Consider the following 16738-nt stretch of genomic DNA (forward strand, 5'->3'; position numbering starts at 1 on the left):
GTCTGTCCGTCACCGAAAAGGACCACACAAGTTCATTATCTAGCAGACCTAAAGAGGAAATTTCACCAACTGTTGCCATTAGTTTTTTTCCTATATGGCGAATTTTGAGTCTGTTGTAAGTAAAATCGTTATGGTCTGTTTGTAGAGGGAAAGTTATGTTTGCAAGACGTTCAGATCTGTTATTCATGTTGACTATAGTGTCTGTATGCCATCAACTTATGTCTATATGTCTATGAATAAGTCTATTTTTTTAAACCATAATTTCGGGCAAGTGTTTCTCGTCGGTTTCGTAAGAATGCTTTTATAATCCTGAATGATATCCCTAGGACTTAAATCTAACTGTAATTACAGTGTGTGTGTGAGTGTTAGTGAGTGAGTGAGTGTGTGTGTGTGTGTGTGTGTGTGTGTGTGTGTGTGTGTGTGTGTGTGGTGTGTGTGGTGTGTTCAGTGACCGTTAGTCAGTGATTATTCGGAGATCGTGAGATGCAGTCTGGTGCCTTTGGTCTTTATCGTGCCAAAGTTTCGATCTTTATTGAGATCATCTTCAGAGCCTGGGATTTATAAACATTATTTTAATTTTACAAATACATGTAGGATGTGAAAAAATGAATTTATACAATGCTAGAAAATTTTTAGATTAAAAAAATGATTTTATATAATGCTAGAAAATTTTTAGATTAAAAAAATGAATTTATACAATGATAGAAAATTTTTATTGGGTTGTCCGGAAAATAATGCAGGATTTTGGTATTAAACAAAAAAAAAGAAACTAGTTACTTTAAAGCAATGTTCTTTAATCAAAATAATTTCCCATACTCTCAATACATTTCTCCCAACGTGTTGGTAACTTATTAATTCCGTCTGAGTAGAATTCAGAATTTTTAGAATTGATAAAGTCAATAAATGCATTTTCCAGTTCCGTTTGATTTTTGAATATTATGTGTTCTAAGTAGTGGTCCAGGTGTCTAAAAAAATGGTAGTCAGTAGGCGAGAGGTCCGGAGAGTAGGGTGGGTGAGGCAAAGTTTCATAGCCAAGCTCCAATAATTTTTGTGACGTTACACGTGACACATGTGGTCGAGCGTTGTCATGCAACAAAATGGGCCCTTTCCGATTGACCAAAGAGGGCTTCATTACTGCCAATTTCTGATGCATGGTATTAATTTGGTTACAGTATGATTCAGCATTGATGGTTTCGCCAGGATTTAAGAAGCTGTAGTGTATTAAACCAAATGAAGCCCACCATACCGTAACCATTACCTTTTTTTGATGAGTTGGGGGCTTTGGAAAATGTATTGGAGCTTCTCCTTTGTCGAGCCACTGTCCAGAACGTCTAGTGTTATCGTAGAGAATCCACTTTTCGTCACATGTAACAATTCTGGCCAGAAATGGGTCATTTTTGTTTCGACAAAGAAGTGATGCACAAACATCAAAGCGCTGATTTTTTTGGCGATCGTTTAATGAGTGTGGAACCCAATTTTCGAGTTTTTTCACTTTTCCAATCGCCTTGAGGTGGTCAGCGACGGTCGTTTTACTGACTTTGAGTTGCTCTGCACCCACCACTGATCGCAGAACATCATCATTAAGAGAGGAAGGCCTTCCACGACCTTCTTCATCTTCAAGGCTGAAATCTCCCTCCCGAAATTTTTTAAACCACCTTTGCACAGTGCACTCATTAACACAACCCTCGCCCCAGACTTGGTTAATGTTTCTAGCCGTTTGGGCTCCGCTTCGGCCGAGTTTAAACTCGTAAAAGAAAATCGTACGAAATTCTCGCTTTGACATTATAAGGATGACTGAATTATTTCCAAGTAGCGGAATGCTACAGAGGTAAACAAACAATATCATTTGGAAGAGGATTAATAAGTGTTGACATTCATACAAAAATCCTGCATTATTTTCCGGACAACCCAATAGATTAAAAAAATGAATTTATACAATGCTAGAAACGTTTTAGATTAAAAAAATGAATTTATACAATGCTAGTAATTTTTTATATTTTTTATTTTATTATTATTATTTATTTTTATTACAATCTGTAATTATTATTTACAATATGTAATTTGCGGATACATGGAATTTGGAAAGCCAAATTGTTGAAGAATTAGACTATGTAGTAATTCAATTTAAGGTTTTTAGTTGAGATAAAAAAGTCAGTGTCACATGCGGGATTCGAACCCACGACCTCGGCGAGATACGCCGCTACTCTACCACTTGAGCTATCCTGACTTCAATCCACTCGGACACTAACTTCCCACCTCAACCCCACCTTTGAATTTTCCCTCCTTTTTGCCATTTTTCAATAGGTTTTTGCCATTTTTTTTAGTGTCCGAGTGGATGGAAGTCACGATAGCTCAAGTGGTAGAGTAGCGGCGTATCTAGCCGAAGGTCGTGGGTTCGAATCCCGCTCGTGACACTTACTTTTTTATCTCAATTAAAAACTTTAATTAATTGAAAGATATTAATTGGTCAAGCGAACCTCGAAAACTAGTGAATTTACTATGTAGAAATGTTTGATATGTAGTATCGTAATGATTGTTTTATATGTTATATTATGTGTTTGTGCGATATGATGATGACGATATATGTATTTTATCGATATTGAATTTGATTAATGATATTAGCGTAGCTGCGACTGAGTTTACATGTGTCTGTTCTGTAATTGATGCTGTGTTTATTCCTGTTGATATAAACCATTTCTAAAAAGTTACGTTTGTGTTTGTTTTGTTCTGTGTGTAATATTTTTGGATTGTCGAAGTCGACATTGTGTTGGTGTTCAAAGCGATGGGTAGCCAGTGCTGTAGGATAATGTTTGGATTTTTTGCAATCATAGATATGTCTTTACTCTCTTATCCAGATATTGGAATGTAATGCCTATGCAATTACAGTTATAAAATGGCGATTGCAGATTGCAGGCGCCTTACCTTAGGCGTTGATGGTAACATTCATGTTATATACAAATATTTGAAGGTTCTGTATGTATTTAAAAGTGTACCACAACGAGGTGTAAATGGCAAAATTGCGACTCAAATTGAAACAGTTCGAATCTAAAGAAAGAAGGGAGTTATCACGGTGGGGTACGGTCGTAAAAAATGCAAAAACTGCTCCGCCCCCGACCTCCGCTAAACTCGGAAAGGGAACTAAGAAAAAGGTATGTTTAAAATTGCATCAAGGAGTTACAGACAGGAGGAGATTTAGGAGTGAAATATATCATAGCCTTAGCTTTCGCCCTCATTACATCCTCTCACGTACACCTCTCTAAACTCCCTTTGACTGCTTCCCCGAACAAAACTCGACGTTTAACGATTCTACTAATTGCGTTTCGCATTCCTATATTGCCACATTGTTTAGATAATTAATTACTTTATAAATCATCTAGAGCATAATTGCAAAATAACATACTCTGGTTTTATCCAATTAGGGAATCTTTTCCGGGTTGGTAGTAGTTTGAAGGATCTCAACCCATTCGGCTTATATTGACTGCACAGTCGTAATCCTTATTTGTTATATTTTTCATTTTGATAAGGGAATTTTCTTGTTTTTCTATTTTAATTTAAAAAAATAGCAGTTCTGCGTTAATGTTACCTTTCTACATGGTTCTATTATGATTTTATCTTAATTTGATTAGAATGGAATACCAGATATGGTTATAATTAGAGACCACATAGCAATTATACTAAAAATTGAAATTAGATTAGAAAGTTATTTCTCTTAAACGTGGATATTTCGATTTTGACACGAGTTGAACTGTAGCCGAATACTCGTGGCGGATCCTGTTTCAATAAAATATTTGAAAATTTCAATATTATGCGTAAATTAGAATGAAAAAGCGTCAATAAAAATTACGGCATCTTTAGATTTGAATTTTTGCGGAATAATTTCGCAGCAAATCTCTGGGATGTTGGTCATCTAAGGTCGATATCCCGACTTCATGGGATCTGGAAGTGCAACGATTCAAAGTAACGTGTGTTTCTTCCTCCGTTTTTCAGGCGGAAATCCGGGCCATCAATGTCTGTTGTAGAACACTTATGGAAAATAAAATTAAGGGAAAAGATATTAGAATTTTTTCTGACAGTCAGGCTAGTCTTAGGGCAGTACAAAAAGATTTGTCAACCTCACGACTGGTGGAGGAAACTATAGATCTTATCAATAGGATCTCTTTCAGGTTTGAGAACAAGGTAACCCTTATTTGGATACCAGCACATAAAGGACACCATGGCAATGAAAAGGCGGATGGCCTAGCCAAAGAAGGTTCTAATACTGCGTTTGTTGGACCACAACCGGTATTACCTCACTCTATGAGCACAGCGAAAGAGAGTATCAATAACTGGGGCATGAAACAATTCCTTAGGGAGTGGAATTTATCCCCCGGACACAGGCAATCGAAAGAGTTTGTTAAGGCGATCAAACCAGCAGAATCGAAATGGCTATTCTCTATCTCAAGGAAGGGAATTAGGAGGCTGATAGGCTGACGGGCCACTGCCCACCGAGAAGTCACCTCTTCGTAATGGGTATCCTACCAGAAACCTTTTGCCGTTTTTGCGAAATAAAAGAAGAAACGGCAAGGCAGTACCTCGCAGAGTGTGATAGGTATGCTAGGTCTAGATTTGAAATCTTGAAGGAGAGGACATCACCAAATCACTCCCCGAGATTAAATGATCCAAAATCTTGAGGTTTGTGAACAGGTCCAAGAGGTTTATGCAGGACACTTGAGCCGACCAAGTCCCGGACTTTTTAGGGATGGGGTACGAGTCTACCCAGGCATTTAACCCCTCGGGTCTTGGTCGCCCACCCTGCATAATATATATAATATTAATAGAAAAGTTATAAACATTACATAATATATAATTTAAAGTAAAATTACGGCATGGAGGGTCCGTCTGCCGGAGGTCGATTTTCATTTGACTTAAATTTTTGGTCGACACAGAGAAAAAAGTACAAAAGAAAAAAATTGATCCTTAAATCAGTTCCTTAAGTCATATTGGTTTTGTGTGAAAGTGTTGCCACAACGCTTTCTCACACTTCAACTCACGACTTCAACAAATCAATTCAAAGCAACTTTGGATATTTTGATTTCGTCGAGAGTTTCCTAAATTTAATTATAGAAGTGGACTTGTTCTGCATTTTCAATGCCTGGTACTCTTTCATCTCTAATAACTCCAATTACGGTTCTTCTTTTTTTCCAGCATGTATTATCCAGGATTTCATGAATATTATCGTTGTTCAAATAATTTTTACAAATATTTTAAATGATTGGTAAAATACGCGATATATTTTAAACTTTTCAAATATTCGAAACCTATATTTGAAATCTATTTGCAATTCTTCAATTTTTTTTTTTTTTGTGTGTCTAACTTCTTTTACTTTAATTATATTTGCCTTTGGCTCGTACAAAATGTTTAAAAGTTATTTCTTAAAATCCTAAGAAGAAAAAGGCGAATTTTAGCTTCAAAACTAACTAACTAAAGTCAAATCAATCTTTCATTGTAAAGTAAAATTTAATGTTTACAGTTCCAATTAAAATGTTCCAACATATTTGTATGGCTGATGATGATAATCATGATAAGGATAGTAGAAAGCGGGGGTTTGATATTCCCAATCAATCCTTTCTTTAAGAAGTGCTAGATTATTGATTGTCATTGCTGCAATTATTTTTTCTTCAGGTTACCCTAGGTTGCGTCTTATTGCGGTTGCTGGATGTTCTTGCTTGTTCCAATATCTACAATGGGGTCATCATGGTAAATTTGTCCCTGCTGCAAGGAGTTTTCTCAGATGCCTGTGACCAATATATAGCCCTATCACCTCCGAGGTATTACTACATCTAATTGTAGCAATGCGTTTGCAGTTTTGGGTAGGGTCTTTAATCAGGAGTTTATGTCTGGCATTTATAGAATTAGTCCATTTCGCCTTTTGTTTTGTGTGCACCATTCTGATATAAAAGAGTATATTTGATCTTGTCATCTCAGTTATGAGGTTTCATATTTAGTTGGTTTTGGCCAGTTTGTCTGCGTGTTCATTATGCAAAATTTCATTGTGTCCTGGCATCCAAGATATTGTCAGGTTGTTCTGTTTTAACAGGTTTGGACCAACTATTGTGACTTTTTGAGGTGCTATGTTTTTAGGGCTGGTTGGCTGTCTTATCTTATTATTATAAATTATAATGAATAACTCCTAACACAACACTAATCACTTTTCTCATTAGGGAGGAAAACGCGAAACCAATGGCGACACTTAAAGGATTGTCGGAAAAAATTGGGGGAGAAAGATGGATTTCGTGGAAGCGTCTGAATCGATTTCTATTTTTGAGGACAAATGGAATTTGAAGGTCTGTATGGATAGTCAAGTTAGATAAGAAGCAAGGAGCTTTGGCAATGGTTTGAAAGGATTTGGGTCTGGTGTGACGTCTTGGTCTAAGGGGTTGGAATTATGGTTTTATGGAGACGTCTGAATCTATTTCTTGCGGTTTTGAGATAAATGGGATTTGAAAGACTGTGTAGATAGTAAATCTGGATACCAAGTAAGGAGGTTCGGTCTGGTGATTGGATTATTTGGAGATTGGGAGTTAGAAACGCTTGGTTGAACCGCACAGTTCGATTCCATAATAACTTAAGTTTGTATTAGTGATGCATGTAGATGAGAGTTTCAGTCTATTGAAAAGTAGTAAATTTTGAATGTGACTTGTTTACGTGGTAATGCTTTAAGGACAGTTTGTCTGATGTTCTGAAGATTTTTTGTTCGTTGTAATCTCTTTTAAGATTTTTTATCGCCTCCTCACTAGTAATGGAGAAGCATTGTATACCACATATTCGTATCTGATTTTCTTTTTCCTTTGTAGTTTTCAATTTTTTTTTTGTAGATGAAAGATTTATGATTCAGACCCACTAGTCCCCCAAGCCACATAATGGCTTATAATTTTTAAAATGCTACGATTTAATTTTTCTTTGTTTTTAAAGAGTTAATGTAAGATTAATGATTTGTTAAATAATTGTTCCTATGGAATTTAAATTTAATCCCACCCCCATCTTTAAATATAAATCCTTTTTCCCAGGTCTTTCTGACAGACGTGCAAACAACTTCAAGAGTATTATGACGAAGGGAAAGGGCAGGGGGATGAATTGTAAATCGGGGCATAGGTTTTGTTTGCGAACTCTCATATTTGGCAGAAGAGCCTTTCGCTTACCCCACGCTACGAGGGAAGGAAAAATAAACAGGGAATATAAGTCGTGTGTTTGAGGTGGATTGTGAGGGTGTAAGAAAAGAGTTGCTTTGCATTCCGAGAGGAACGGCCCCCGTCTGATAGAGAACACCAAGTCGCAGGTACTCTGAATACAGAACAGTTTCTCTCTTTCCAAACATTATTAATTTATACATCCCCTGTCCATTTACACAAGCTGTACTGTATTAAAGGTATAGTCGGTTCCTTTAAAAAAATCTTATTTTTCGAATTTCTTCATGCAATGAATAAAATCAACTTTAAAAACTTAACTATTAACTATTTCATGAAACGGCTTCGTTTCGTTGACTCTTCGACAGTTAAATTTATCTTTTTCCTGTTTTGGTTTACATTTATATAGACAGTTTTTATAAGTTTACTTTAACGTTAAAATCAAGATGTTTTGTGACGCAAGTGTGCTATTTTGGAACTAATAAGGTCCTATTTTTGCAATGTTAACCGACACCTCTAGCAGGTGACGCTTGTGGATCAATAAACACCGTGATTTCTGGAAATTGAACTATCAATCTTCCAAAAATTGAGTCTATTTTTATTCGCGGGATTGATAATTCTGATAATAATTTGTGATTGATTGTTACTTATGGAAAAAAATTCAGACGGTTTGATTTTAATTTCCGACTGAAAGCTCACAACATCCTCGATGATTAAGGATGGATTAATTATAAAATAAAAATCGAAGGAATTCCAAACTGGGTATACAGATGCAAATAATGCGTGTCGTTTATAGGCAATGCTGGGAAACAAACGGAACAGCACATAGTGTCGATGCACGAAAATCGGTCGGCATGTTCTTCCAATAATACCAACCATAAACTTTCTTCTTTCGTTATTCTTCGGTTTGCACAATTTAGCATCATTTAGTTAGTTGATACTCCTACAATGCTACAAGTCGTTGAAATGTTCCACCGGTTCAACTCATCATCACCAATTCGACATTAATGTCCTTATTTTTCGTGGAAAATGAAGAGAAAAAATACACCTCACAGACAGGTAAAAAATTAAAAGATAAAACATGCAATCATGCTGATCAGACCAAAAAACAAACCGCCAACAACACCATGACGTAGACAATCTAAATTACTATGATAACGTACTAAAAGGGCAAAAAATGGACAAAATTAAAAACCTAAAAATATACAAACAACACATTCAATCAGGAAAGTTCATGAATACACGAATCAACGACTCACACACATACAACACTATGCAAATTAAAAAAGAAAAAGGTCAGATTGGAAAAGCCAAAAAAAAAAACAACCAGACTTAATGCATCAAAGAAGCCGACAGGGGAAAAAACACCGACAAATTCCTTACATGTTTTCGACGTACGTATAAAAAAGGACTCGACTAAACAAAAATCCAACTGAAGACGGCAAAAAGCCGAAAGGGAATCTGACTGAGTAAAACAGCGAAAACATGTTGAAACCGACAGGCCAAGATGAACAGGACCAAAATTCAGGTTCGTCACCCCGCAGACCGCAAGAAGAACTTACACAAAAATAAGAGCATGAGAACTTGCTGCAATTTCCGTAAATTGCATACAGTATCTTTCGAAATCGCCTGTTACGAAGGTGAAAAGCTAACATTTACGCTTGTAACAATTTTGGTCGAAACCAGGGAAATTCAGAACCGAATCCTAAGAAGATTAAGCCCCCTCACCTCCATCCGGTTGGAGAATTTCTCCAGATTCTTTAATATATTACGCAGGGGAGGCAAGAGCCGACGTTTGATTTATGACCACCGCCCGTTTTCAAGTGGGGCTATGTACAATTTTTTAAATTCACCAGCGAATAGGAGTCTTTTCATACAAAATTAATAAGTGGGACGCGTAGGCCGAGCGTCGATTTTATCCAAAAGATAGCTCAAAGGCGTAACCCTGTTCGTTTATCCACATCAGGTCATTTTTCATCATAAGCTGCGCCTTTCTGTTTTAAATTTTATAAAATTTTAACCACGATTCGGGTGGTTTTTATGATTTGATCAAATAAAAGGTTTAATTTTGTGAGTAATTAATTACCTTAATGGGTAATTAAGCCTCCTTTCTTCGTAACCCTCTGATTTCTGAATTATTGGTCATTTTGAATAAATGAATAAATAAACATTTATTTTAAAAAAATACTTGTTGAAAAACTTTTTCCTAGTCCTAATTTGTTATTATTTTTAATTAATCAACCAAGTAAATAGTGGCAAAAATTTTCTTAAAAACGCACTAAGTATCAAATAGGATAACAATTAAGAAATGAATGAACAAAAATATAAAAAAATGAATGAGATTAACAAGAACAATGCAACACTAGTAATTTAGAAATGTGTGGTGATTAGTGACCGTTAATCGATAATTATTCAGAAATCGTGAGATGCGGTCTGGTGTGATGTAGGTTTCAGAAAAACATTTTCTTTATCGTGCCAANGAAGATGATCTCAATAAAGATCGAAACGTTGGCACGATAAAGAAAATGCTTTTCTGAAACCTACATCACACCAGACTGCATCTCACGATTTCTGAATAACTAGTAATTTAATTATTACAAATTGTCTTATAGTATCACAGCTCTGGTAGAGGAAACAATAAATATATCACAGATCCTAGATTTATGTATTGTGCTTAATCCTTCTAAGTTTTGATGGAAAGTTAATATTCACACTACATCCCTACAAGTAGTGGTCTTGCTGGTGGAGAGATAAAAAATTTCTTGGACAGACGCTTTAATTCGGACGAGGCCAATTTTGGTGTATCGAGGTAGTGAGGTTATAAATGTTAGACATTTCTTTTGGACCACTTGCAATTTTTGGATGGTCGATTCGCACGTGTAACTCCATGCTGGGCAAGCGTACAGCTGGATAGGTTTATTAGCTAATATTGCAAGAAGCAATTTCTCAGTGAGGGGATGGCCAATTTGTTTGATCATGATCTAAGGCAATGTTATATTCAAATTGTATTTTGCAGCTTGGTCGTTTCTGACCATTGTCTTCTCCTATATTCGTTTTTTTTATCTATGTCCTATCAGACGCGTTTCGGTTCTCGCCATATTCAATAGGTGGGTTTGTATTGATGTCTCAACCTTCTTATACCGACTCAGAACTAAATATGACAAGAAGTCGAATCGTCTGACAAATTAAAATGATACATATGTAATTAAATGTTGGAAGCCCCAGGACGGCATTTAACTCTTCTTCTTTAGAGGCTTTCAAAATTAAATCTATTTTTCCGTACGAGTAATTGTACCGTCTAAACAAATCTTTTCCTGGTATTATTTATGATGGGGCCCCGGCCTTCTGTAAATCCGATTATAACTCCTTGATTTGGCGTGTGCGGTTAAGAACTGCGTTGAAATATAACTAGACGGTACGAAATCGTGCCGTGGAAATTAATTGAAAACGTGGCTCGTTAAAGGCAGGGTGAACCATCGTACAATCCACGGCCCGTCCACTGGCGAGGATTAGAAAAGTGTCGTACGCAGGTAGAATCCATTACTATTTCTCTTACCCCGCATCGTGGGACACTGGTAATTAGTTCTCCTTTCCATTGAATTACAATTCACTATTCGAGAAATTGTAGTAACGTGCTGAGTCATTTCTATTCCAGAGTCCAGTGTCTGATTCTGAACCGTTTACATAATATAACCGAATATATTCAAAATCCTAAAAAAAATAAGGTCATATGCACGAGGATTCAATTAATGTTTTATCAGACGCTAAATTGTTGAAAGCATCTATCAAAGGTTGTTTTCTTTTCCAATATTGGTATGTGAGTAGTTTACTCAATAGACGCGAAAATCAATAGTAGTAGTGATTTTTAAGCCATAGAAGAAAATATAAAATGTCCAGTTATTAATTTTCTTCTAGGTTCCAGCAATGGTTTCTATAGTTTCTGCCAGAAGATAAATTGTAGTACATTGGAGGAGGACTACATCTCTATTTGATTTTTTACTCTCATCATCATAGCATCCCCATCATCTCACCACCATATTTTTCCTTTCTTCCTATAATTCGTCCTTTTTAATTATTATTAAAATAATCCCTTGCACTCTCAAGATCAAAGGATATGTAGAGTAATAGTGACTCAAGCCTTTTGGGAAAATATAAAACGTTCAACATTTTTGGCAAAAAGGAGGGAAAATTCAGAAGGTGGGGTTGAGATGTGAAGTTGGTGTCCGAGTGGATTGAAGTCATGATAACTCAAGTGGTAGAGCAGCGGCGTATCTAGCCGAAGGTCATGGGTTCGAATCCCGCTCATGACACTGACTTTTTTATCTCAACTAAAAATCTTAATTAATTGAAAGATTTTTCTGTTAATTCAAGAAGTGGTTTGGTTTGTTTCTGTCAGAACATTTCTTCAGCCTCGGGACAAAACTGGATTCTACAGCGATAATTTCCCTACACAACAGGCACCAACTTGGTCTCATCCCATAAGTAGTGTGATCCAATATAGGTTTAATCTATGAGCAACCTTTGGATGCTGGTAAGGATGACCTTTTCCCTTCTAGTCCCAGCATCTGCAGGCTGGACTGGTTTTTTTTTTTTTTTAACTTTAAAGTTAAAGTTAACCAATGTTTGTACCAAAGGTCTAAAATTTAAAACTGAAATCTGAAAAGATCAATATTTCTTGTCCAGTTGTGCCCCTAGGACTACAGACAAAATCAGTCAGACCAGGGTGATTGGCGCCGATCAACTTATAGACTATTTTGGTTGAAGATACAAGTTGAACTCCCCCCCCCCCACTTTTTTAATATGAGATATTGTAAGCTCAGAAATTGGGGGATATCCTTTTTCCTCTCATCTTTCTCCTCGTGTTATCTACCCCTTTTAATTATTATTAATAATTAATAATTTGGATTAACAAGGCATTCAACACTTTTAAAATGTTATATTAATCAACAATGGCCATTTACTGGATTAAACTATTCTCACTAGCTTTATATTTCACTTGGACATTTTTCGGCTTCAACTAAAGTATACAATTGAAATAGAATAAATTTCTCTTATGAACATTAAAACACGCCCTTATTTTTCTATTTAATGTGTGTTACTTGTAATTGTACAATTCCAATAAATTGGCATAAATTTTCGTTTTCAGATAGTGGACAAATTGTGATAACGATATTAAGTCAAGAAAATGCCTATCACTCATCTATTGCTCAAAAATTGAAAGTTGATATTATAAAACAATCTGCAAAAGAAAAGGTAAGATTGTAAGATTTAAAATTCAATTATGATAAGGTATAATAGATAATAAATTTTTATTTCAATTTTTAGAAAATTCCTTATGTATATATAGTACCGAGGGATCTGAATTACGTTGGTGCTTGGACTGTGATACCGATTCTACCTCAGTGAGTAAAATTTGAATTAATTAATATTGACATTATCATTAAAGTTTTTTAGTTGAGATAAAAAAAGTCAATGGCACGAGCGGGATTCGAACCCACGATCTTCGGCTTGATACGCCGCTGCTCTACCACTGTGTATCAAGCCGAAGATCGTGGGTTCGAATCCCGCTCGTGCCATTGACTTTTTTATCTCAACTAAAAACCTTAATTAATAGTAATATATTAATTGATCAAGCGGACCACGAAATGACTGAATTTAATTATCATTAAAAATTGTGGATTGCACTGAATGATAGTAAAGCAATATTGAGCTAGAAGATTATCCTAATCTCTTCTAAATGATAATACCACAATTTAAATTGTTTGTTCATTTGTTTTTCAGTCTGAAAAAACATGCAAGCAGCGTTTCATGGTTTTATTTTTGTGAAGATTCGACAGTTGTTAATCTAAAACAGTTAATAGCAGGATTGGAAAAATACAATCCAAAAAAGGTGTTAATTTGACTTTAAACAATTTTATATCATTGCTAATTTTATTTTTTTCTTTGAAGAGTATTTGGCTTGGCTATGGGCTATACGACCAGGGACCAAGCATCATCCACCATTTTGCTTTTGCGGAAAACCCCAAATTTTTCAAATATCCTCTATTCAGTGCAGGATTTGCAATTTCAACCCCACTTCTCTCAAAGTATACTAAATCTACATAAACATTATTTATGCTTGATAGTTACATAGTCTGACTAAAATTTGTTTTGATTTTGTTCTAAGATTTGTTTCAACACAAAATGTAATAAAATCTGATTTCTCAATCGATCCTTCACACGAGCTGGCGATGGCCATTGGAATGGATTACCCTTTGATAAATGCTTCAAATATTTTTTGTGCAAAAAAAGCTGAAGAATGTGCCTCGTATCCAAAATCACACTCAATATGTGTAAGTATTGCCTTCCGCTTGAGATTCTAAAAACTTTCAAACATTGAGTTATATTGATTTATTTTTCCTGTTTAGAAACCCCGACTTTCCAAAGATAATCTATTTTTTGCTGTTAAAACTTATCATAAATTTCACAAAGACAGAGTAAATATTGTTAAAAGAACTTGGGGGCAGGAAGCCACCCACATTGAATTTTTTAGCGATATCAATGGTAATTTTATTTGGAAATTTTTTGTTTAAATTTAATTTTTTAGTAATGTTTGATTTACAGACCAGGCTGTCCCGACTACAGCTGTGGGAGTGAACAACACAGAAAGAGGGCATTGTGCAAAAACAATGAAAATACTGAGTATTGCTTTAAATAGAGTAACCACAAAATTAAAAGATGTCGTTTGGATAGTATTAGCTGATGATGATACAATTATAGGGTAATTGACATATTGTTTTAAGAATATGCCATGGGAGGTTGACATACAGACATATAGACATTTTGGGCTAAATTGGTAGTACTATTGTTCCTTTGTGTTTTTCCTATTTGCCTTTATCTTAAGATTACACTATAAATATTTTGTATTATTTGTATGCGGAAAAAATATCTCAACTGAGCATCAACTTGCAATAAATTAAAATTACATAATAGTAGGAAAGTCTGGATAGAAACTAAGGCATACCTTGCCCAAACTTCAATTAATTATTGTCTGATGTGATTATTGTGCAAATAAACTATGGCTAGAAACTAAATAATGTTAAATTAATTTAAAAACAGAATGAACCTTTGTTATTACATGTTAAAGTCCAATATTATGGTACTATCACTCTAAATTATCACACCTAGATTCTTAGTTAAGGCTTGCTTTTATTATTTAATATTGGTGTAATTTTTTGCAGGATTGATCGTTTACTTTCTCTGCTGTCTTGTTTTTCTATGGATTCAGTTGTTGGAGAAAGATACGGCTACAATGTAAGATCATCAATGGGATACAATTATCCTTCAGGTATGCTATGAACAACATGACTCAACAATATTGTGATAGAAATGAAAATCAAAGGAATATCTTGGTGTTACACTCAAAACATTCGAAGAGCATACTGGCAGAAGTTGAAAACAGAAGAAAAAATAATTTGTAAACAAAATAATATAAACAAAAATGTAAATATCGAGCTAATAATTCTATAATTGAAAAGAGACATTATTTTCTTGCCAAGCCAATAGTTATCATGTCAGATGGCTATCAGACAACTTAGGCAGTTTCAGAGCCTAAGTTCAAATCTCATTAGCTCAAAGGTGGTGCTGAATTGCAAAACTAAAATAAATTAGGCAGCAGAATAAAGATATTCTCTGCTGGGTCTGAGGTCATGTAGGAATAGATGAAAAAAGAGTAGACACCCTTGCAAGGAAAGGGGCTGTATAAAGATATACCGCTGATAGGTCCTGAGCCCTTCTGTTGCATAGGGATTCACACCATCATGAGGAAATAGTGGAATTTAATCATTGGACACAGACAATCCAAGAACCTTCTAGCGAGATTCAGATGAAAAGAAGCAACAAGCATCAAAGGAAGCAGGAAAAAGTTCAAATCCAAACAGGATTCTTAATTGGACGCTGCAGACTGAATGGGCATTTGAAGAAAAAATTGGCCTGATTCAGCATGGTATGTGTAGATTCTGCAAGGAAGCAGAAGAGACCCTTAACACAGCTACACTTCCTCACAGGAGGACTTACAATTTAACCGTAGAAGAAATTCAACCATTGAAACCGGGCTATCCAAAAACTTCTTGATGACCAGACCTCTCCGGTGTGTAAAGTAAAAATAAAGAAATTCCTTTCATCATACAGGAAGCTTAACATTCTACTACCCACTGGGTGTCACAGATGAGAGGCAAACCATTTTACATTACTTGTACCATATTATTACAAAAAATCCAAAGCTATGCCAGGATTTGAACCCAGGACTGCTAGAGTAGCAAATACAAATCAGACTCCCCCAGTGCTATAGGTACTGAACTGGGAATACAATAGCTCCCAAGGGTGCAGTATACTACCTGAATATTTCATTTACAACTAGATGCTATGAACATGTAATATATTCAGTTTACGTTTCATCTCACTATTCCTCTTGGTTTTTAGAAATTTGACACTTGTAAAACAGACCATCGGTTTTGTTTAACTGAGAAATGTTATACTCTACAATATCTGACAAATGTGACCAACATAAAAATATATCCTTGTGTGTGCTTGGTTGCAATAAATGTTCAAAAGTTTAACTGGAAATGGAAATTATCGGAAAATTTTGATTGTTTTAGGCGGTGGAGGTATTGCGTTTGGTGTAGATGTTCTCTTTGATATAGTTCAACACTGCAACTGTCCAGCAGTTGACAGCCCCGATGACATGGTCCTTGGAATGTGCCTATCTTCCTTAGGAATACCGCTAATACACTCGCCATTATTCCATCAAGTAAGGCATACAAATCACTCAAACCGATGAACTTTTTATTTATTTACTTTTTATACTTGACTCCTGTTTGATTTCAGGCAAGACCGACAGATTACGCAGAAAGTTACCTTCAAGTTGAGAAACCAATATCTTTCCATAAACATTGGAACATCGACCCGGTGTCGGTGTACAAGGAATGGTTTGAAACGAATACAAAACCTGATTTTATACATGATGAAATGTAAATGCAGACCCACATTAAATTACAATATAGTCCCCTAATAATAAAATAATAATTCCCTAATAATATAACCCGCCTAATCAGAACCTAACCTAAAATAAAAAATGGGTCAGAAGTCTACATTCAATGACCGTTAAAGTTAATATTTATGAGAATTAAGGGTAAAAGTCCATAATAGACTCATGTAAATAAATAATAATAATAAAAGTGACTAGTACAAATGTAAACATGTAATAAAAAGCTTTTGAAATGCAACTAAAATCGACGAAAAATAAAAAGTTTTCTAACCAAAAAGTTTCTCATTCATTTTTTTCTATTGTTTGTTTTTATTGTTTGTTGAAGTGACAAATAATTAGCAGAAGCTGCAGTTCAAAGCCATTGTCTTAAAAAATAACATCAGCTGGAACAGCTTCATCATGCTGCACAGCATATCTTACAGTAGTTTTAAAAGCTTTGGCAGTCTACATGCGATTGGTGGTGAAACAACATAGTCACATTCATTACTACATGATGATTCATTGTGAGATTCTCTCTTAACTTCTGAAATAATTTCCTCCTATGAGAAAA

General features: G+C 35.3%; 1 protein-coding gene across 1 annotated transcript in view; it reads left to right on the forward strand.

Annotated features, from left to right (window-relative positions):
• LOC106661293 (beta-1,3-glucosyltransferase) overlaps positions 1 to 16465 on the forward strand; it is a 31446-nt gene extending 14981 nt beyond the window's left edge. Inside the window, exons 3-12 of the mRNA XM_024229678.1 lie at positions 12310 to 12416; positions 12489 to 12565; positions 12945 to 13053; positions 13113 to 13249; positions 13330 to 13495; positions 13571 to 13706; positions 13767 to 13923; positions 14384 to 14490; positions 15800 to 15951; positions 16029 to 16465. Of these exons, the coding sequence (XP_024085446.1) occupies positions 12310 to 12416; positions 12489 to 12565; positions 12945 to 13053; positions 13113 to 13249; positions 13330 to 13495; positions 13571 to 13706; positions 13767 to 13923; positions 14384 to 14490; positions 15800 to 15951; positions 16029 to 16175 (1295 nt within the window). The 3' untranslated portion in view covers positions 16176 to 16465. The remainder of the gene's footprint in view (positions 1 to 12309; positions 12417 to 12488; positions 12566 to 12944; positions 13054 to 13112; positions 13250 to 13329; positions 13496 to 13570; positions 13707 to 13766; positions 13924 to 14383; positions 14491 to 15799; positions 15952 to 16028) is intronic.
• The last annotated feature ends 273 nt before the right edge of the window (positions 16466 to 16738 follow it).

The sequence above is a fragment of the Cimex lectularius genome, unplaced genomic scaffold, assembly GCF_000648675.2.
Source record: "Cimex lectularius strain Harlan isolate CLEC.00 unplaced genomic scaffold, Clec_2.1 scaffold20, whole genome shotgun sequence".
Lineage (NCBI taxonomy): Eukaryota > Metazoa > Arthropoda > Insecta > Hemiptera > Cimicidae > Cimex > Cimex lectularius.